Below are 23942 nucleotides of genomic sequence, written 5' to 3'. Positions count from 1 at the left end.
GAATATTAATGAGTAATAAGAAATAATCTGAAGGTTCAAAACTTACTGGTATTAGTAAGTACATAGAAAAACACAGAATACTACAACACTGTAACTGTGCTGTGTAAACTACTCTTATCTTCATAGAAAGACTAAATGATGTACTAATCAAACTAATAACTATAACAATTTTCCAAGACAGTACAATAAGATATTAATAGAAACAACAAAAAGTTAAAAAGTGGGGGGACAAATAAGAATTTTTATTTGTTTTCTTTTTGCTTGGTTGTTTACGTGAACAGTATTAAGTTGTCATCAGCCTAAAATAATAGGGTATAAGATAGTATTTGCCAGCCTCATGGTAAATTTAAACCAAAAACCATACAATGGATGCTCAAAAAGTAGAAAGTAAGAAACTAAATCATGTCATCAGAGAAAATCACCTTCAGTAAAACAATGGCAGGAAGGAAATAAAGAATGAAGAGAAGATGACAAAACAAATAACAAAATGGCAGGTGTAAATTCTTGCTTACTACTAATAATATTGAATGTATATTGACTAAATACTACAATCAAAAAACATAGTGGGCGAATCGATGAAAAAAAAAAAAAGAGCCAGTGGTCTATTGCCTATAAGAAACACACTTCATCTGCAAAGACATATGTAAACTAAAAATAAAGGGATGGAAAAAGATATTCCATGCAAATGGAAAGCAAAAAAGAACAGGAGTAGCTACACTTATATCAGACAAAATAAATGTCAAGACAAAAACTGTAAGAAGAGACAAAGGACACTATATAATGATAAAGGGTTCAATTCAGCAATAGGAAATAACAGTTGTAATATATATGCACCCAATGCTAGAGCACCCAGAAATATATAGCAAATATAATTAGGTCTAAAGAGAGATATCAATCCCTATGATAGCTGGAGAATTCAACACCACACTTTCAGCATTGGACAAATATTCCAGACAGAAAATCACTAAAGAAACATTGGACTTAACCTGCAGTGTAGATCAAAGGAACCTAATAGATATTTACAGATCATTTCCTCCAGTGGTTGCAGAATATACATTTGTTTTTCCCTCAGAACATGGGACATTCTTAAGGATAGACCCTATGTTGGGCCACAGAACAAGTCTTAAAACATTCAAAAAAATTGAAATAATATCAAGCATATTCTCTGACCACAATGGAATAAAACTAGAAATCAATAACAAGAGAAATACTGGAAACTATACAAACACATGGAAATTGAACAATATACTCCTGAATCACCAACGAGTCACTAAAGAAATTAAGAGAGAAATTGAAAATTCCTTGAAACAAATGATAATGCAAACACAACATACCAAAACCTATGGCATACAGTGAAAGTAGTGCTAACAGGGAAGTTTGTAGCTATAAGTACAAAACACCTAGGAATCAATCTAACCAAAGAAGTGAAAGATCAATACAAGGAAAACTATAAAACATTTATGAAAGAAATTGAAGGGGACACAAAAAATGAAAAGATATACCACATTCATTGATTGACATAATTAATATTGTTAAAATGACACTATTACCCAAAGCAACTTACAAATCAGTGCAATCCCTACCAAAATACCAATGACATTCTCCACAGATAAAGAAAAAATGAATCCCAAAATTTATGTGGAATAACAAAAGGCCTTGAATAGCCAAAGCAATCCTGAGCAAAAAGAACAAAGCTGGAGGTATCACAGTATCTGACTTCAAAACTTACTGCAAAGCAGTAAGTTTTTGTTTTTACTAAAAAAAAAAAACAAACAGAAAACAAAAAAAAAACACATCATGGTGCTGGCATAAACAGAGATACATGGACCAATGGAACAGAATAGAGAACCCAGATATATATCCACACATTTACAGAGAATTCATCTCCAACAAAGGCAGCAAGAATATACAATAGAAGAAGGAAAATCCCATTAGTAAATAGTGCTGGGAAAACACAATAACTCATATGCAGAAGAAAGAAACTCATCCCCATCTCTCATCATACACATTAATCAAATCAAAATGGATAAAAGACTTAAATTCAAGACTTAAAACTATGAAAACACTGGAAGAAAACATTGGGGTAATGCTCCATGACATTGGCCTGGGCACAGATATTTTGGTCAGACTCAAAAGCATGGGCAACCAAAGTAACAATTGACAAATGGGATTCCATCAAATGCAAAAGCTTCTGCACAGCAAGTGAAACAATCTTCACAGAGTAAAGAGACAATCTACATATCAGGAAGAAATATTTGCAAAATATCCATATGATATGGTTTGACTGTGTCCCCACCCAAATCTCATCTTGAATTGTATTTCTCATAATCCACATGTGTCATGGGAGGGGCCCATTGGGAGGTAATTGAATCATGGTGGCAGTTATTCTCATGCTGTTCTTGTCATAGTGAGTGAGTGAGATCTGATGGGAACCCTTTTACTTGGCACTTCTCTCTTCTGCCACCATGTGAAGAAGAATGTGTTCGTTTCCCCTTCTGCCAGGATTGTAAGTTTCCTGAAGCCTCCCGAGCCATGCTGAACTGTGAGTCAATTAAACCTTTTCCTTTATAAATTACACAGTCTCAGGCAGTTACTTATGGCAGTGTGAGAACAGACTTATAAAGTACATTAGTGCCAGGCAGTAGTGGGGTGCTGCTATAAATATACCTGAAAATGTAGAAGCAACTTTGGAACTGGATAACATGCAGAAGTTGGAACAGTTCACAGGGCTCAGAAGAATACAAGAAGGCCAAGTGCAGTGGTTCACACCAACACTTTGGAAGATCAAGTAATCCCAACACTTTGGGAGGCCACAGTCAGTGGATCACTTGAGGTAAGGAATTCAAGACCAGCCTGGCCAACATGGTGAAATCATTTTCTACTGAAAATATAAAAATTAGCCAGGCAAAGTGGCATATGCCTGTAATCCCAGCTACTTGGGAGGCTGAGGCAGGAGAATTGCTTGAAACTGGGAGGCAAAATTTGCAGTGAGCCAAGAATGCACCACTGCACTCCAGCTTGGGTGACAGAGTGAAACTCTATTTAAAAAAAAAAAAAAAAAGACAGGAAAATGGGAGAAACTTTGGAACTTCCTAGAGACTTGGAGGACTCAGAAGATGAAAGATGTGGGAATGTCTGGAACTTCCTAGAGACTTCTTGAATGGCTTGGACCAAAATATTGATAATGATATGGACAATTAAGTCCAGACTGATATGGTCTCAGATGGAGATGAGAAACTTGTAGAGAACTGGAATAAATATAATTCTTACTATTCTTTAGCAAAGAGACTGGTGGCATTTTGCCCCTGCCCTAGAGATCTGTGGAACTTTGAACTTGAGAAATATTTAGCCTATCTGGCAGAAGAAAGTTCTAAGCAGTAAAGTGTTCAAGAGGAAGCAGAGCATAGAAGTTTGGAAAACTTGCAGCCTGAAAATGCAATAGAAAAGAAAATCCCATTTTCTGGAGAGAAATTCAAGCTGGCTGCAGAAATTTGTATAAATATTGAGGAGTTGAATGTGAATTGCCAAGACAATGGGGAAAATATATCTGGGCATATTAGAGACCTTTGTGGCAGCCCCTCCCATCACAGGCCTGGAGGCCTAGGAGGGAAAAATGGTATCCTGAACCAGGCCCAGGGCTCCCCTGCTGTATGCAGTCTCGGGACTTGGTGTCCTGCATCCCAGCTACTCCAGCTGTGGCTGAAAAGGGCCAAGGTACAGCTCGGACCATTGCTTTGGAGGGTGCAGCCCCAAGCCTTGGCAGCTTCCATGGGATGTTAAGCCTGCAGGTGCACAGAAGTCAAGAATTGAGGTTTGGGAACCTCTGCCTAGATTTCAGAGGATGTATGGAAACTCCTGGAAGTCGAGGCAGACGTTTGCTGCAAGGGTAGAGCCCTCATGGAGAACCTCTGCTAGGGCAGTTTGAAAGGGAAATGGTGGGATTGGATCCCACACACAGGTACCCGCTGGGGCACTGCCTAGTGGAGTTGTTAGAAGAGGGCCACCATCCTACAAACCCCAGTATGGTAGATTTACTGATAGGTTGTACTATGCACCTGCAAAAGCTGCAGACACTCAATGCCAGCCTGTAAAAGCAGCTGGGAGGGGGCTGTACCATGCAAAGGCACAAGGGTAGAGCTACCCAAGGCTGTAGAAGCCCACCTCTTGCATTGGCATGACCTGGATATGAGACATGAATTCAAAGGAGATCATTTTGGAACTTTAATATTTAATGACTGCCCTATTGGGTTTTGGACATGCATGGGGCCTGTAGCCAATTTGTCCAATTTCTCCCATTTGGAACAGATGCATTTACCCAATGTCAGTAACCCCTTTGTAACTAGAAAGTAACTAACTTGCTTTCAGTTTTACAGGCTCATAGGTAGAAAGGGCTTGCCTTGTCTCAGATGAGACTGTGGACTTGGACGTTTGAGGTAATGCTGGAATGAGTCAAGAATTTGGAGGACTGTTGGAGAAACATGATTCTGTCTTGAAATGTGAGTACATGAGATTTGCTAGGGGTCAGGGACAAAATGATATGGTATGGCTGTGTCTCCATCCGAATCTCATCTTGAATTGTAGTTCTCATAATCCCCACATGTCATGGAAGGGACCTGGAGTCATGGGGCAGTTACCCTCATGCTGTTCTCATGATGGTGAGTGAGTACTTATGAGATTTGATGGTTTTATAAGGGGCTTTTCCCCCTTTGCTCAGCACTCCTGTCCCTACAGCCATGTGTAGAGGGACATGCTTGCTTCCCCTTCTGCTTTGATTGTAAGTTTCCTAAGGCTTCCAAAGCCATGCAGAACTGTGAGTCAATTAAAACTTTTTCCTTCACAAATTACCCAATTTTGGGCAGTTCTTTATAGTAGCATGAGAATGGAGTAATACACCATTTGACAATGAATTAACAGCCAGAAGATATAAGCAGCTCAAACAACTCAATAGAAAATATAAATAAATAAATAATTCTGTTTTAAAGGGGGCAAAGATCTGAATAGACATTTCTCAGAAGAAGCCATACAAATGTCCAACAGGTGTATGAAAAATGCTCAACGTCACTAATCATCAGGGAAATGCAAAACAAAACCACAATGAGATATCATCTCATCTCAGTTAAAATGGCTTCTATCTGAAAGATAGGCAATAACAGATGCTTACAAGGATGCGGTAAAAGGGAAAGCTTATACACTGTTGGTGAAAATGTAAATTAGTATAACCACTATGGAGAACAGTATGAAGATTTCTCAAAACACTGAAAATAGAAATACCATATAATCCTGCAAATCTCTTACTAGGTACATAACAAAAAGAAAGGAAATAAATATATCCAAGAGTTACTTGCACTCCCATGTTGATTGCAGCACTATTCACAATAGCCAAAATATGGCATTTACATAAGCGCCCACAAATGGATCAACAGATAAAGAAAATATGATATATATACATAATGAAATACTATTCAGCCTTAAATATAAAGGAATCCTGACGTTTACAGAAACTTGGATGGAACTGGAGGTCATTACATTATGTAAAACAAGGTAATCATAGAAAGACAAATATTGCATATTCTCACTCATATGTGGGAGCTAAAAATTTGATCTAATGAAGATAGGGAGTAGAATGATGATTAGTAGAGCAGGCGAAGGGTAGTGGTGAGGAGGAATTACAGGACAATGAAGAATATAAAAACATTTATTACCACTGAACTGTACACTTAAAATGGTAAATATGGTAAAGGGTATATGTATTATTTTACCTCAATGAGTAAAAGTAAAAGAAGTAAATAAATATTACTGAAGAAAACACAACGTAGCTATATGCTATGTACATACAAGAGACACATCTAAAGATGTAAAAACATAGAAGGTTTGAAAGTATTGTAATGGACTAATATGTGTGGGAAAATCATAAACATAAAGATAAAGCTATAAAGTACAGACAGAAGGGAGTACTTAAAAATATTCTTTGAGATAAAGTATCATTACCCTAAAAATGGAGTATCTTGAGTGGAAAATGTGACAACTCTTTGTATGTGTCAATAACATGTACTCAAAATATGTAATGGAAAAATTGAATTAAAAAGAAAAATCAACCAACCTTTAGAATCATGATAAGTGAAAGACCAATCAGACAAATAATTTATGTTTAAAAAGTTAGAACAGCCCAATTGGTAAGGATGAGATAATAAACACTCACAGACTTATCCACTTAACACATAGTAAAACACACATAGCACATTTACTTCACCACCCCCGCCACACACACACAAAATGACCATGTGCTAAGACACAGAGCAAATCTCAAGAAACACAAAAAGGTTTTTCCTGTAGACAATTCTCTTTCAATATGAGGCATTAAATTTTGAATTAACAAAAAAACTTTATACTTGGTAATTGAAAAACACTACAAAAATTTCAAGAAACCATGAAGGATATTTGAAAATCTTTAGAAGTGAACAACAGTGAAAACGTTTACATATGAAATCTTCTTTGAGGCTCTTAAAGTGGTACTTGGAGGGAAATTGATAGCCATAAAGATGCCTTAAAGATAGCCTTTAAGGAAAAGGAAAGCCAATAAGCTAATCTATCTCAGGAAACCAAAAGAACCACAGAGTACCCCAAGGAAAGTAAAGAAAGAGATGATCCAGATAAATCAGTGAAACAAAAAGCAAAAATAAATAATACAGATGATGAACAAAACAAACAAAAAAACAGTTTACTCTGAAAACACTAATGACTAGCAAACTTCTGATAAGTTTAATCAAGAAAAAGAGACAGGGAGAATTTTTTTTTTTTTTGAGATGGAGTCTCACTCTGTCTCCCTGGCTGGAATGCAATGGCACTATCTCAGCTCACTGCAACCTCCACCTCTCAGATTCAAGTGATTCTCCTGCCTCAGTCTCCTGAGTAGCTGGGATTACTGGTGCCTGCCACCATGCCCAGCTAATTTTTGTATTTTTAGTAGAGACAGGGTTGCACTATATAGGTCAAGCTGGTCTCAAACTCGTGACCTTGTGATCCACCCAACTCGACCTCCCAAAGTGCTGCAATTGACAGGGAGAATTGTTATAAGTAAGGGTAGGAATATGGGTACATGGAGCTCCATTACACTATTTTCTCTACTTTGGGGTGTGTGTGTGTGTGTGTGTGTGTGTGTGTGTGTGTGTTACATATATATTTATTAATAGGATATAAATATATTTATAAAAATAAATATATTTTATATAAAATAAACATATACATTCATCATGTATTATTTAATTTAAATATATGCATATAGTTACATATTTGTTTTAAATATAAAATAAATATATTTATAGGATAGATATAGATAGATATGAATAGGAGATGGTTAATTTGGGAATACTTAGGAACATGCACACAGAGATACTATAAATAAAATAATACTAAAACAAACTCACAAAATATATAAAAAGTAATATCTCACTGTAATATTGGATTCTTTTAAGGAATGAAAAGACGGCCTAATATTAGGAAATCTATTGATATAATTAATAACATTAACAGATTAGAGAAGAAAATTCATGCAATCATCTTAATAGGGCCAAAGAGAAGCTACAAAATTTCAAATACATTCATTATTAAGCACACACACACATGCACACACACACACACACGCATGTGTGCACACACACACACACACATACACACACACACACACACACACACACACACACACACACACAGAGCCCACAGTAATTTTTAGTTCAAAGGTGGAAATATGATGAAACAGGGTCTGCCTAGAGTTTATACTTTTGCTGATCCTGGTGGTGGCAAAGGCACCTTGTCTTTAGTAGTACGGATCGATGACCAAACATATAAAAAGATGCTTAAGGCTGGGTGCAGTGGCTCATGCCTGTAATCTCAGCACTTTGGGAGGCTCAGGTGGGCAGATCACCTGAAGCCAGGAGTTTGAGACTAGCCTGACCAACATGGTGAAACCCCATCTCTACTAAAAATACAAAATTAGCTGGGCATGGTGGTACATGCCTGTAATACCAGCTACTCAGGAGGCCGAGGCAGGGGGATTGCTTGAACCCAGAAGACAGAGGTTGTAGTGAGCCTAGATTGCACCATTGCACTGCACTCCAGCCTGGACTCCATCAATAAAAGATTTTTAAAAAGCTTAAACCTCAAAAGTAATCAGAAAAAAATGCAAACAAAATAAATTAGATACCATGTTACACCCATCAAAGTGTCAAAAATAAAGTGTGACAATATGAAGCATTATCAAAAGGGTAGAGAAATTGAGCTCTCATACACTGCTTGTGGAATAATAAATTGATACAATTCATCACAAGAATATTTGGCCCTAAAGTGAAAAAAGTTAAAAATGTGCAAGCCCTAACATCACAAATTTTATTTGTAGGTACATACCCTAAAGAAACTAAAGAATGTTCACAAGAAGATGTGTACAAGAATTTTTGTTGTATTAGTGCTTTTTAATAGCAAAAAAGGAAATAGTCCAAATGCACATTAAACAGAGAATAGATGAATATATGAATACATATTCATACAATGTAATAATCTATGATAGTTAAAATAAATGAATTGCAGTAAAACACATGAAAAGTAGAGCTTTTAATACATGGTAAAAATGTTGTAAAATGATACACATGCTATGGATGAGCTTTATATAAGTTTTGAAATATAAAAGCCACTATTTGTTATTTATGAATGTATGTGATATATACATTCTTATTTAAAGTATGCATAGAAATGACTTAAAGACAAAAGCAACTTCATGGCTGTGAGTGTCTTTGAGGAAGGAGGAAACAGGGAAATTTTATCAGGGTAAGGTACATAGGTGACTTTGCTTGTATTTTTAAAGATTATTTTTTACATAATATGCCATAAAAAGACATATGGCACATTTTTAAGATTTAAAAGAGTTGAATGATAGTATCTATTTTTTTTTTTTTTTTACGTACTATTCTCTCACAGTAAAAACTACTGAGGAAAATCACAAAGTGATTATTTACTCCTCAAGTATTCCATGACCTTTGGCCAAAAGCAATCAGATTTTGACCTAACCATTATAGAAATGTAATTAATTCCTTCCTTGCAAATTGAGACCTTTTATATGCTCCAAGGATGACTGCCTGCAAATTGACAAATGAATTCTGTTGTTTTGTGAGGCATTTAAATCACATTTTCCAGATAATAAGCCTAAGTCTGCCTCCTGGGAAAGACGCTTAAAACATTTCCTACACAGGGCAGAGATGACACTTAGTTCTTGGGAAAGCATTTATGTCTTGTTAGAGTTTGAATGGCTTCAACTCTCTAACACTGTTCGATGTGTCAAATCAGGCTCCCAGATAAAACCTGCAAAGTTTATTCAGCTTTCGCAGTGTATGGAGCCAAGGTACTTGATAACTGCAATACAATGAAGGCCTTGCCATTTTCCCATTACAAGGGCCACACCCTCTTATTTTGGCCATCCCATCTTTCCTCTGCTCTTTGCCTTCTCTTCATCATTCTCTGTTTTGAAGAATCATAATTGATATCCTTATTTCAGATATATTTAGCCCATGAATTAGTCTTATTGGCATTGTTTTTATGTCCCCATTGCCTATGTTACATAAAAATATCCGAGGAGATTCCTGGTCATAGAATCCCAGATAAAGCTCATGGATATGGGCTCCTTGCTATATTGCATCTAGAAATGCCATATTCTGTGGAATAAGAAGAATTGACAGCCTAAAATAGACAAAGGTTCTCATCCAGTCTGTGCCTCAGACTGCCAGTAAGGAAAAGCTTGAAGTAGACATAGCTACTTTTTCCAGTACTAGAGAGGAAACAGGTACAATAATTTCAAGTCTACTGTCAATAGGAAAGAGGGCCCTGTGCTACTGTCTTTTAATCAACACAGTTGTTTTTTTTTTTTTTTTTTTTTTTTTTTTCCTGCATGGTGTTTGGATACAAAGATAACTGCATAATTTTCATAAGCTTATATTCTGTGTTTTTATTTCCCAGGCTTCCATTTTATTCTTCTTATTAAGCTAGATGGTTAGTTCTTTTATTGCATTATATACTTGCACCATTACCTGATTGTCCACTATATACCCTAGGAAATTGCTCTGTGGCAGCTGACACTAGTGGCACTAGCTGGCACCTAGTGGGATCTAAGCAAAGTATTTCTAGGGAGAGGGTGAGGCTGATAATACCTAAAATCTGCATATTAAGTTTCCCAGTTATTATCTCCCTGACTCTTCTAACATTACTCCTCTTTCCCCTCTTTATTTTCTCACTAGTTTTCTTGGCATATTTCAGATAAATATTTGTTGAATACATACCGTGGGACCCTGCACCTCTGACATGCTCAAGGACTAGAAGAGAAGGTGGAGCAGTGCCTAGAGCCTTAAGATCCTCAGAGCTGAGATGGAAGCTAAGTCAGAGGAGAATATGAACCAGATAGAAAAGCAGCCAATGTTTTTCTCAGCTGTTACCTTTCTGCTTTCCTTTCCAGTGACCAACAATATGCCTAGAATGATATTGCTAAGCCACTTCCCTACTCTGCATTGTAATTCTTGGCAACCTTTCTCTTATTGTGACTTCCACCCTCTTCCCAGACATATGATGGAGAAAATGGTCCAAACTCTCCTAATAATAGATAATTATAGAAGGTCACATGGCCCCAGTTGTCTCAAACCGGAATAGTTTCTTTTGTTCTGTTTCTCTCCTAGGAGATCATGGACACAGGATTGGGATTACTACTGAGGAGCTAAACACTTGGCGTAAACAGGAAGCTCAATTTGTTGCAAATGATTAACAAAAGGCTTACCACAAGCCTATAAAACTGCCAGGGCAACCATTTTCCAACTTATCTCTTGTACTCTGAATTAAATTTCTATTTTTCCTCTGGCTTTCTCCTTAGAAACATCTACCACTGTTTAGCTTTCATCTTTGCTCAGCTCCCTTATTGTCACGGTTTCTTATTTTCATGAATAGAGAAGCCACCAAACCTAGTAGCTGAAGCTTGGAATCATCCATCATTGACTCCCCAGTCTTAATACTCACTATTACCTCCTGAGAAAAGATGTTTTCACTCTTTATCTGCAGGGCTTGCTACTAATGTTTAATATCATCTCAGAAAACACATGCCGAGGACCTCCATCAGGTTCTGTGGTAAATGCTGGAGAAAGAGATGTCCCTGACATGTTTTCTGTCTTTGAAAAATTTTCAACCAAGTGGAGGAACATAGTCATTATTTTTCCCTCAAATTTAATTTGTTCTGTTTCATTTCTTCTTGCACTTAATAAAAAGGAGTCTACAGTGTACCAAACACTGAGTCAGACACTTTATGGTATTGAGATGAACAAAACAGACATGGCTTATATCTTTATGAAGCTTTTTGTGAAAAAAGCTAAGGAGCTGCATCTGTAAGGGTCAGTGTGTGGCCAATGAATGTAATGGGTGCAAATATTCGAGCTGGCAGCATAAATTTCCTCCTTTGTGAACAAAAAACTGCCTCTATTTCCTTAGGAAAGTATTTTAGACCAAAACTCCCTCTTTTCCTGGTAGTGAGCCAAGAACCCAGGCAGCCCAACTTTTCATCTACTGTTCCAAGTAGTCTGTGGTATCAGGGGAGCCCAGGTTCTTGAGGCAACTAGTTGCCAAAGTCAGAAGCACACGAATGTTCATTGCAGCACTGTTTACAATAGCAAAGACCTGGAACCAACCCAAATGCCCAACGATGATAGACTGGATAGGGAAAATGTGGTACATATACACCATAGAATATTATGCAGCCATCAAAAACGAGGAGTTCACGTCCTTTGTAGGGACATGGATGAACCTGGAAACCATCATTCTCAGCAAACTGACACAAGAGCAGAAAATCAAACACCATATATTCTCACTCATAGGCGGGTGTTGAACAATGAGAACACATGGACACAGGGAGGGGAGCACTACACACTGGGGTCCGTTGCAGGGAAATGGGGGAGGGACGGGGGGTGGGAAGGTGGGAAGAGATAGCATGGGGAGAAATGACAGATACAGGTGAGGGGACGGAAGGCAGCACACCACACTGCCATGTGTGTACCTATGCAACAATCTTGCATGTTCTTCACATGTACCCCAAAACCTAAAATGCAATAAAAAAATAATAAAATAAAATAAAATAAAATAAAAGAAGACTGCCTAATACTTTACCCAATTTCATCCCTGACCCTGGGATCAATTGCAACAGTCTACTTAATAGAACAGAAACAAAACATTTCTCAAAACACCTGAAATATGCTTTCCAGTCAGACTGATTGTAGCTATTCTGCCTTGCAACAGGATGGACGTGCAGCTAAAAATAATGTGAAATTTATTTGACCAAAGTCTTCCTTCTCTATCAGGAAGGTGCCATTCTGTTGCTTCAGCTAAATAATGAGAAAGAAAAACAAACAAGCAAATTGAACATGAAACTTCAAGAGAGATAGTGAGAAAGTCTCAATTGTTAGAAATGTCTCCAGAGCCTGGGCACACCCACACATGCCTGCTTTGGTGAGGAAGCAGCACAGTGAGGAGCTGATTGGGACAGGCACTGCGTGTGTGCTTCTCTGGTATCCCTGAGTTTACATATCTGTTTGCATGTGTGTGTCTATAGAATTTCTAGAATAGTGTGTGGGCTGTGTACTCTATATGTATTTATTATGTGTATATATATTTGTCTGAATGTTATTTAGAGTTGTTGGTGCATGAATGAAAATGAGTGAGTGAGTGTGTGTGTGTATGAAAAGAGTCACTTTATCCTTTTTATAAAAATCCTAATTCATAATTAATTCCCAACTTCAATAGAAAAAGAGCTACATATCCCTGGTAAGTATGGTCACCTCCAATGACCTATGAGATCTCTGAATATAGCTCGCTATATTCAGAGCCCTTTAATACATAGTTGGGCTCCCTTAGGAGCCCAGTAAGTACTCCCTAAAGTACTTGTTGAATGACCAACTGGCAACAATTTTAACACCTACCTAGATTTTAACGTATGCCTGTGGGACTTACTAGTCAACAGGTCGACAGAGGGCAAACAAGACATACAGGTTTTCTTGCTGTCCCTAAGGGAGAGCCACCTCCTCCACTTCTTATATATCATATATGGCCCTTAATGAGCTCTCCCTGTGTGTCAAATGCTGTTAAGTGCCAAAGAAGCCATGGAGACCTGATACTTGCCCTGGAAGAGTTCAAAGGAAGTCTAATGTACCCTTCGCTTTATTTTACACTTGAAAGATAAAGTTCAGACCTCTCCTTTGCCCATGCCTGGCCTTCCAAACATTTGCATACTGAGAACTAGCTGGCTTACCCAACTGACTCCTAGACCTTGCAGCTGCTTGAAAAATCATGTAAAATCAACATGTCTAAATCAACCCTTAGGCTCCAGTCTTTTCCCCCTTGTAGTCCATCCTGCACAGATCACCAGATCAATCATTCCAAAACAACACATATAATTTTACTGTCCTAACAAAATCCACCCAATGGTTCTGCATTACCTATAAGAAAACCTCTACTACTTCCCTATACAACTGTTTGTGTTCATCCAACAGGTGGAAAGAAGCTTTGTCCCCTGCCAAGTAGTAAACCCACTGAAAATAGACATACAGCAAAAAGCTCTAAGTAGTGAACATGGGCATTTCATTTTCTTCAAACATATTTTCCCTGATACTAGGATTTTTATTTGCAACACAAAGTCAGTCATTCAACAAAAACTTACTGACCATCTAATAATGGCCAGGTATACAAATACACACTTCTTTGTGTCTCTAAATCATAATTATTCAATTAAATATTTGATAGTAGATATGCATAGATTGTCTATTTGGGTGGGGTCTTCTGCTTCAACTCTCCACTGCATTATTTGTTTTGAATACAATGGATAATGATGAGAAAAGGGGCCACCCCCTTGCTAGCTCTTCTGTGCCCTGTCCTATATTTTGAGTCTGCAATTAAGCTCTCTCCATGCCCAAATCTGTACCAAAAATAGTTTCCAGAAGTGATTTAGACTCTTTCTCCAAACTATTTGTATAATTCTGGCCATTCCGTGTCCCTAGTGGATGAAGCCTAGTTGCAAGGAACAGATTTCTTGGATGACACCACCAGCTGCTTTACTGAGAATCCCCACCACAATTTTCTCTTCATATGACCTATCTGTACCAATATGTGTGGTGCCAGTAGAGTGTGAAGGGAGAAGTCAGGTAAGGTTTAATTGAGGATAGGGAGTCAAGCCAAGTATTGAATTATTTGTCATGGGACAAAAATAAGGGTACTCCTGAAATGGGGTATATACTTTATATGTCAATAGGTGGTGAAAGCAGGGAATAGATAGATTTGGCTAAATGTAGGGTGGCAAGAGTAGGAAATTCATATGAGAAAAGACCACTCCTTAGAATATAGCTACAAGGTCTTGCCATAGGAAAGCTCCCAATTTATTTTCTTTAGTCTCTTGCATCCTCTTTCATATTTACCTTTGCAAGAACCATACTTACCATGTCAGTATCTGACACAGGGCCAAAACTGGTCACATAGATGTCAGTCTTCACCTCAGTCACTGCATCTAAGTGAAATAAAGTAGAAAAGCAGAATGTCAGGAAAGGCTTTTGTCTTAGCTCAGAGAGAGTCCAGTGTGGTACTCTGAATGACAGCCAACTTACCACTTCTGAGAAAGGAAGACCCCTCAAAAACTTCTCATCTGTGCTATTTCTTCACAGAGAACATCCTGGATACAGATTCAGAGTCTATCCATTTAGATATCATTGAAAATGACAGTAGAATACCAAAAAAAAACAAAGCTTAGATAGGGCCCTTAGAGATCCCTGACGTTCACAAGAGTTAAGTTCTCACACTGGGCTTACCCTTACCTGTAGTAAGTTACAAATGTTGCAATATCCAACACTTTTCCACTTCTAGGAACATAGGATGATTGTGCTTCCACTCACCTGCCTTTTTAAAGTAGTGAAGGGTAATATGAATGGTTCTGGATGTGGGAGAAAGTAATATGTGTCTCTTATGGCTGGAATAATTAATGTCTAATGTAAGATCCTCCATGCCATGATGATCATAAAAACACGCATTGCAGTGCTACAATAATATTGAAAAAGTCTGGAATGACAAGCTAATATATGGAGGACCACTGCCCTGGAGAGTTGCCTGGATCCACAATAAACTTTGTGTGAATGAGAGATAAATTTTTATTGCGTTAAGTGTCTCATATTTGCAGATAACTGATATCATTTGATACACTCTTTGCATTTATTTTCCTTCACTGTAACCATTTGTTTTACTTTTGTATATTCCTTCCTAACCCTGGGGCTTCTGAAAGGTTTATTACTCAGATGTTGCTCACTAAACATCAAGTTTTGCATGAATGGATTAATCTTAGCACATATCACATATTTGCCAAATTGGAAATTAATACTGTCTTAGTCTATTCAGGTTGTTACAATAAAATACCTTAGACTGAGTAATTTATAAAGAACATAAATTCATTGCTCACAGTTCTGGAGTCTGGGAAGTCTAAGATCAAGGCACCACCAGGTTCAGTGACTGGTGAGGGTCCATTCCTCATAAATGTTGCCTTCTATGTCCTCACATGATGGAAAGGGCTAGGGAGCTTGCTCAAGCCTCTTTTATAAGAGCATACCTCAAATGGAGCATGAGCTAAGGCAGGCTACTCCAGCCTTGCAAAGCCACTCCAGCCTACCAAACACCTCAAGATTACAGTAAGCCAAACAAGTCTCACTCTAGCCCAGTATAGCTGACCCTAGTTGAGCATACTAGTAACACAGCTAATAGGAGTAAAGCCCAAACAAGACTTGATGTATGTCTATAATAGAGCTGGCTACTGCAGTTCATGGTGCTATTTATTTTCTCTCATGGAACGGTAGTAAAAGCATCTACTCCATCTGTACCATATTAGCTGTACTCATTCAGACCTGGGTTTTGGCACAAATATATTTTAGCTCTTGTTCATTTCCCACTTTCCAGAACCATTCCTTAGGCTTAATATAGTGTGCCCATATTCAGGCACTTACGTGTTCAATATACTCAAGGCCACTGCACTTATCCATAAACATCCCATTTTCAGAACAGACTGAGTATCATTTAATAATAATCCAGACTATAATCAATTCCCCAAAAGACACAATTTATTCCCAAGCTTAATCAGCAAATAGCATGTCTCTGAAACTAGAGCTGTGTTTTAAATAGCTGGGTTTTCATCGAGAGCAGATGATTATTTAGAGCTATTTCTGTACTTGAAGGAGAAGACACAAAACTTCAGAACACAGAATATGCCCCCTTAAGGTTTCTCCCTTCAGACACATTGCCAGGCTCACTTGCTAAAGAAGCAAATGCCCAATTATCCTATCCCCAAATACATAAAATAAAATAAATCCATTAATGGAAAAGACCATGATTATATTTGAATCCAATATTTCAGGCAAAAACATTCCAGATACAGAACAACTTTCTACATTAATATAATTGTTAAAATTGTAAGATAGTCATGCAGACTTTCAATGTCCTATAGAAAAGAAGAAAGATAGTGGGAAACGTCTACAAAATTTATAGGTGATATGGTTTGGCTCTGTGTCCCCACCCCAATCTCACCTTGAATTGTAATCCCCATAATCCCCATATATCAAGGCAAGACCAGGTGGAGGTAATTGAATTATGGGGATGGTTTCCCCCATGTATGCTGGCCGATCGAGAACACTGCCAGCCTACAGTTCAAGAGTAAAATGACAAAGTGCCCAAGACGAAGGCACTGAGGGAACAGGCGTAAGAAATTTTGTTTGCAAACTTTTTTAAGTGAGGCAGAATAGGAAAACGATACCACAGAGGGAAAGACAAAAGAGAGAAGTGAATGCACAAGATCTTTGTGCTCAATCAAAAACTAATAGAGCATGAGCTCTATTAGTAAAGAAATCAAAGCCTGTGGAATCAAAAGAAAAACCTATCAATTATTTCCCATCCAGAGTTTTCCCATATCTATTCTATGGGTAAGGCTCTGTTCTAGGCCCTGGAAGGGAAAAGAGAAATTAATAGGACATAGTTTCTGCCTTAAAGTAGCTTACTGAGGAAGAGGAAGAAAAAGGGGGACAGAACAGAGAACCATGTTACTGCCCATTTTGTAGCCAGAGAGATCCTTCTTTTTCTTTTAATTGCATTTTATGTTTTGGGGTACATGTGAAGAACATGCAAGATTGTTGCATAGGTACACACATGGCAGTGTGATTTGCTGCCTTCCTCCCCTTCACCTATATCTATATTCAAAGGATTATAAATCATTCTACTATAAGGACACATGCACACAAATGTTCATAGCAGCACTGTTTACAATAGCAAAGACCTGGAACCAACCCAAATGCCCATCGATAATAGAATGGACAGGGAAAATGTGGTACATATACACCATGGAATATTATGCAGCCATCAAAAACGATGAGTTCGTGTCCTTTGTAGGGACATGGATGAACCTGGAAACCATCATTCTCAGAGATCCTTCTTTTAGAAACTGTTTCCAAATTTCATTATATTGGACTAAATAGATGGTTGTTTGCATGACAGGAGAGACTCTACTCATTGCCTTGTCTCATTCCTCCACTTCCAGGATGAAGTCTTCCAGATTGTTGACTATAGCTTCAGCCAAGGGATTTCAGAGGGAAAAACAGACACAGTTGAATTTGACAAAAATCCAACTGGAGAATCTCTCTGGGGGTTGACTAAACCATTGATGCTAACTATGTCATTTGAGGGACATAAGGGTAATATCTTTATACTCAAAAAGTTCTTCCTAGGGTATATCCTCAGTATCTTCTGCTGTTATTTATGCTTCTTATGTTTTCAGAAATAGGGACCATCTGGGGATTCTAAATGTCCACCATGACATGAAAGCACTATTCCTATTATCTGAAAGTTTATGTTAAGTTACTTATGTATTATTGCTACCAGGAAAATGTAGATAGAATTCAATGTTTTCATCCCTGACTTTGAGTATATTGCAGGTGTCTAGACCCAGGTCTTCTTCAACAGTGGTTGGTAGCTCTCTGCTTCTCCATACTAATGGGATCCAAGAAAAAGAACGGTCTAGAGAAGAGTTATAGCAGAAAGGTGTTATATTAGTAGAATATTTGTAGTAATAGGTAGGTCTCATATCCATTAAAAGGAGACTATAAAAGAGAACTGCAGAAAATTTATTTATAGAAATGGCGAACAATTGCAAAAGCTATTATTGTAAGGGTGAGTTTAAAAATGAATTTTCTGTTCATGTGTCAAATCAAGAAAGACACTAAAATGTGGAAATGTTGGTGGGTGAGAGGGTGAGGGCCTATAAATGTGTGTCAAGGTAAAAGATGGGATGTGATATGGATTATACTCAGCAGATAAATCAGCTCAAAGCTCATTGGCAAGATGATTAATTACTGGCATTACTGATTTGAGAGAAGATTCTATTGTAGCTAGCTGTGCTATGACTAGATACATATGCAATATTTTATATGTTCCAGAATCTTCTCTGGCATATGGTTGAATAAAATTGGATGATTCAAGGAGAATAAGAAGGAAAAGATACAAAAACATCTTCCTGTCACTTCAGCAAGCAGGACCTCACATACAGTTAAAGCAATGATTCCCAAACTTGGCTACATATCAGACTCACATGTGGAGCTTTTAAATCTTATTGTCCTACTTCCATCCCAGTCCAGTTAAATCAGAACAACTGTGGCTAGAGTCCAAGAATCAGTACTTTTTGTTATGGCAAAATACAGGGAATCAATATTTTTTAAAGATCATAAGGTGATTACAATGTGCTTCAAAATCAGTGCACAAAATCAAATTTGGTGCATCAAAAGCCGAGCACCACTGTATTGAAGTCTCATTGGCCTCACTGGGAGTGCTCAGAGCCCTCAGAAAAGACTGTTGTCAATTACTTCCTTGATTAGTCCTCAGGCGTCTGCTCAGTCTAATTCCAGATCCAAACCTACTCTATGGAGATTGATATTAGGCATTAATTTAATTGGACCTCTTGGACAGAAAGTGAAACAAAGTAGTAACAAAAGAATGCAGTCTTTTTGTTGCTATGTAGTATCCCTCTCCACCAATTGTGATTTATGAATGTTTCTCCATTTTCCTAGTTGGGTGTTTGTGCAAGTGAACCCTTCTCACAGTTTTCAGTAACAAATATTGGGGTTATACAAAGTACACAAACCTTCATGTCAGACATGCTAAGTTCCTTTCCTCCCTGTCCTTCTCTACCGTCTCCTCTCTTCTCCTCACCACTCTCTCCGCTCCATCAAAAACTAAAGTAAAACAGCTTAAAAGTGTCTCAAACATTCATTCATAGAATTGCTACACAACCCCACAATTCCACTCCAAGGTATAAAACCTGAAAACAGGTGTTCAAACAAAAGCTTATACATAAATGTTTATAGCAATACAATTTACATTAGCCAAAAGATGGAAGCAGCTCAAATGTTTATGAATGAATAAACAGATAAACAAATTGTGGTTTATCTGTAAAACTGAATATTATTCATTCATAAAAAAGAATGGCATACAGATATATGTACTGATACATGGATGTACCTCCAATATATCACACTATATCAAAGAAAGTAGGCACAAAAGGCCACATATTGTGTGATTCCATCTACACAAAATATTCAGAATAGGTGAGTGCATAGAGAATGCAAATTCATGATTGTCAGTGGCTGAGAAGATGAGAAACAGGGGTAAACTGCTTAATGAATGACGGGTTTTACTTTGGAGGGATGGAAGTAATTTGGAATTAGACAGAAGTTGTGGTAGCCTAACACTGTGATAATGTACTAAATGCCACTGAATTGTTCCTTTAAAATGGTAACCTTTTTACATTATGTGAATTTCACCTCAATAAATGATTTAAAACAAATAAAGTGAACTCTTCTTTTTTCTTCTGCTTTTTTGAAATGGAGTTTTGCTCTTGTTACCAGGCTGGAATGCAATGGCTCAATCTCGGCTCACTAAAACCTCTGCCTTCCAGGTTCAAGCAATTCTCCTGCCTCAGCCTCCGGAGAGCAGTTGGGATTACAGGCACCTGCCACCACACTCCGCTAATTTTTTTAGTTTTAGTACAGATGGAGTTTTACCATATTGGTCAAGCTAGTCTCGGACTCCTGACCTCAAGTGATCCACCCACCTCGCCTCCAAAAGTGCTGAGATTACAGGAGTAAGCCACCACACCAGGCCAAAGTCAACTTAGTGTCTTTGTGTCCATCAACCACTACCAAATTGTTTGGAGTGGGATATCATTCAGTGTTGCTCTCATACCCATTCCCAGCATGGTTTTTTGTTCGTTTAATCTGTCTTACTTCTATTTTTTACTTTATTTTGAATGTCAGCTCTAGTACAAGTAGCAGTAGGGGATCAGTAAGCACCCTGGGCTCAAATTCAAGAGGCCAATGTACTATTCCTTGAACTGGGAAATTGTCCTCTCTGCTATGAGCCTGCGTTTCACCATCTGTAACCTTCTCACTTTCTCAGCAATGTTTTGAGAACACAATATTACATAAAAGTAAGGACTAAATGGATGTGAAAGTGCCCTGCTATGCAGAATTCATGACAGGTAATAAGGATCCTGGGAATCTTTGTTTTTTCTTCCAATTAAAGAAAGAATTCCTTCTGCACTAGTAGCAGCTTATAAATGAGCAAGATGTTATCAGATATACTCTTTTATTCACATTCTTTGAAGCAACTTTTGTAATGAGATGATTACATTATAATTGCTTTCTGTTAAAAAATATTAACACCAACCTTTTCTCTAATCATGCTTGGGTGCTTAACACTGCTTACATTTACTCTGGTCTTTTTTAAGGAAGCTAAAACACAGATCTACCTGGGCATAAAATCTGCATTTTGAGAAAATGGAACAAAGAAACTCTTAAGAGACCAAGGATATGTTTGTTTCCCTTAACATAATTCAAACAGCTTAGCTTTGGAAACTAGCTCTTCGTCTCGTTGAGCTACCATTTCTAATTTATAAGATTTTAAGAAAAAATGCTATGTCTTATCCATCCTTTCATCCCCAGAGCACTTAGCAGAGTATCTGCCTTATAAAAGGGACTAAATAAAATGAATTAATTAATAATTTAATCCATCAACATCCCTGTGGAACTTATAAAGCTCATTTATTTGTTGATGGAATCAGACAACAGAGAGGCTGGAAAATTATCCCAATGCCAAAGAGAATGTTCTTACTTTAACTGTGCTGTGTAACTATCAACACCTTGGGAAGATAGGCTTAACTGGTAACATAGAATGCTTTCTTTATTAAGGCTAATATCAATTGGCAGTAAAATTCCGGGTCAGATTGGTAAACAAAAAAGCATAAGCTTTGGAAAAAGAGATAATTACTAGCAGGCACTACCATGGATTCACTAAAAACAAATTATGTCAAACTTGACTTTTATGGAAAACAAAATTGCCACACATTTCACATCAGAGATAAGTTGTTGACACTGTGTATCTGAATTTCGTCAAGGCACTGACAGACTATTTCATGTGTCCATTACACTACATTGTTCTGTCAAATAACTTATTAATATGACTTTTCAGTTATCTTATTAATATGGCTTCTGTCTTCATAATTCATGGAAGAGAGAATACCTACAGCCACTAATTCATTCCCTATGTTCCTTTTCTGGTGGAGAATGAAAAGTATTTCTCAAAAAAATTGCTATGTTAAGATTGCTAATCAGGAGAGGTTGTGACATTTCTGTCCACCTTGTGTTTATTATTTCAGTTACAGCAAGCACTTTCCCAAGCACTTTCTTTCCCAGTACTTAGGTGAAAGAAAGGGAAGAAAACAAACTCCCATTTACCAAGCACTATTTGATAGGTTTACATAATTTATTTTCTTAATCCTCAGAAAAACTTGGCAAGGTATCTCGACCGTTTTTTTACAGATGAGAAAACAGACTTGGGGAAGGCAAGAAAGTGCTCCATGATTAGACAACTAGAACAGCTGGCAGAAACAGAACTGACCTAGTCTATCTGACTGTAAAAGCCATGTTCTCTGGTGAAGACCCTGTTTGAAGGGGCGAAGATCCACGCCAAGGCAGAGGCCTGAGTAGACAAAAGCTGCCTTATCATGAGCAGCACAGAAGCCCTAGAGTGCTTTGCTTTAACCCACAACATCATCTGGATTCTAATTTTAAAATTTTATGGTCAGAAATTATCTTTGGAGGCTTTGGAATTCAAATTCAGCAAGTTTAATCATACTACTTACTGAAAATTTCTTCCTAATGGCATACATTATCCACCCATCACAACTACCTTTGCACAAGCCAAGTGTAGATCACTAGGTGTAGGACAATCATTTGGATAAGAACTGTGAGCTGAGAATTGGCCATTGTTTTTCTTCCTGGGACAATTTTGTGATCCTTGGCATTGCCTACAGGCCAAAGATCTGGGTATAGTCCCGGTAGAAAGCATCAAAGCTTTTAGTGGATACATGAGACTGGTATAATAAAACTGAAAAATTGAAAAATTTATAATATGATGGCAGGTTTTTCTCATACAACATTTGCTGAATTCTTAAGTTGCACAAGAGGCTGAAGAGGCAGGCCAAAAAATCAGAAAAGAAGAACAAAATATCCTATAGCCTTGCAGTGCTTATGAAACAAATACTCATCAGGGAAAGGAGGACTGAAAACAAAACAAAACAAAACAAAACAAAAGGCAAGAGTTGAAAACCTTAGAAAAGATCTACTATCACTTTTCACCTTAGGCTACAAATCAGTTCTAGGCAAAGAAAGAGGCCAACTCCATATCTGACAACTGAAAAAAGGCCACTGCAGGGAGACAGAGAAGCCAGAAGAAAATTGGAGTTCAAATGAGGATACAAAGACAAAACTGGAGATTTAAAGGGGTCCCACTCACATGGATAGTCTCTTTCTCAGGCCTCTGAAAAAATCTGAAAATGTTTGAAAGTAGAAGGTTAAAGAGATAAGCTGATAACATATGAATGGCACAACAATCTCTATTTAAGTGCCAAGGAGAAGAGACCAAAGAGGATCTAGGTTAAAAGACTTGGAGGGCTACAACCTAGGAATATCCAGAATGGGAATTGAACTGAGTCTTTCCAAAACTTAATTCAAGCCTCAACTTAGATCAGTCTCTGAATTGAGTTGATTGGTCTCTTACTTTACTTGCCCATAAGAAGAAAGAAAGGGTAAAATATCCTGGTGGAAGATAACATCATCTGAGCACTCTTTTGTTCTTTGATAACATAAAACATACAATCAAAATGTACTATACAGTTGTCCCTTGCTATCTGTGGGAGATTGGTTCCAGGACTTCCTGTAGATACCAAAATCCATAGGTGCTCAAGTTCCCTGTATAAAATGGCATAACATTTGCATATAACATATGCACATTCTCCTGTATAATTTAAATCATCTCTAGGTTATTTATAATGCCTTATAGGACATAATTGGTATGTAAATAGTTGTCAAACTGTGTTCTTTAGGCAATAATGACAATAAAATCTATACATGTTTAGAATGGATGCAATTATTTTTGCATCCATAAAAAATGTCTGGCTGTACGTACCTACACACACACACACACATACACACACACACACACACACACCCCCCTATATACACATATATATTTAAATTAAACAATAATTTAATTAAACCAATAAAAGGCAAGAAACAAGACAAAAAGGAACATGACAAGGTGGGCAAGTAGAAAACAAATATTAAGGTTATGTGAACAAATGTTTGATAAATTACTTTAAATGTAATTAAGCTAAGTACCCTAAGTAAAAGGCTAAGAATATCAAACTGGATAAAACAACAAAATCCAACTGTCAGAGACTAAAAAGAGAAACATTTAAACATAAGGACACATAAAGCGTGAAAACAAGGGATGGATGAAGATGAACA

General features: G+C 37.5%; 1 protein-coding gene across 3 annotated transcripts in view; it reads right to left on the bottom strand.

Moving 5' to 3' along the window:
* Positions 1-23942, bottom strand: part of GABRA3 (gamma-aminobutyric acid type A receptor subunit alpha3) — a 271576-nt gene that overhangs the window by 106454 nt on the left and 141180 nt on the right. For all 3 annotated transcript variants that reach the window (XM_074391423.1, XM_074391422.1, XM_003943407.4), the window contains one exon: positions 14499-14566. In XM_074391423.1, coding sequence (XP_074247524.1) covers positions 14499-14566 — 68 coding nt within the window. The remainder of the gene's footprint in view (positions 1-14498; positions 14567-23942) is intronic.

The sequence above is a fragment of the Saimiri boliviensis genome, chromosome X, assembly GCF_048565385.1.
Source record: "Saimiri boliviensis isolate mSaiBol1 chromosome X, mSaiBol1.pri, whole genome shotgun sequence".
Classification (NCBI taxonomy): Eukaryota; Metazoa; Chordata; class Mammalia; order Primates; family Cebidae; genus Saimiri; species Saimiri boliviensis.
Note: the sequence above shows the minus strand (reverse complement) of the source record. Positions and strands in the feature narration are given on the sequence as shown.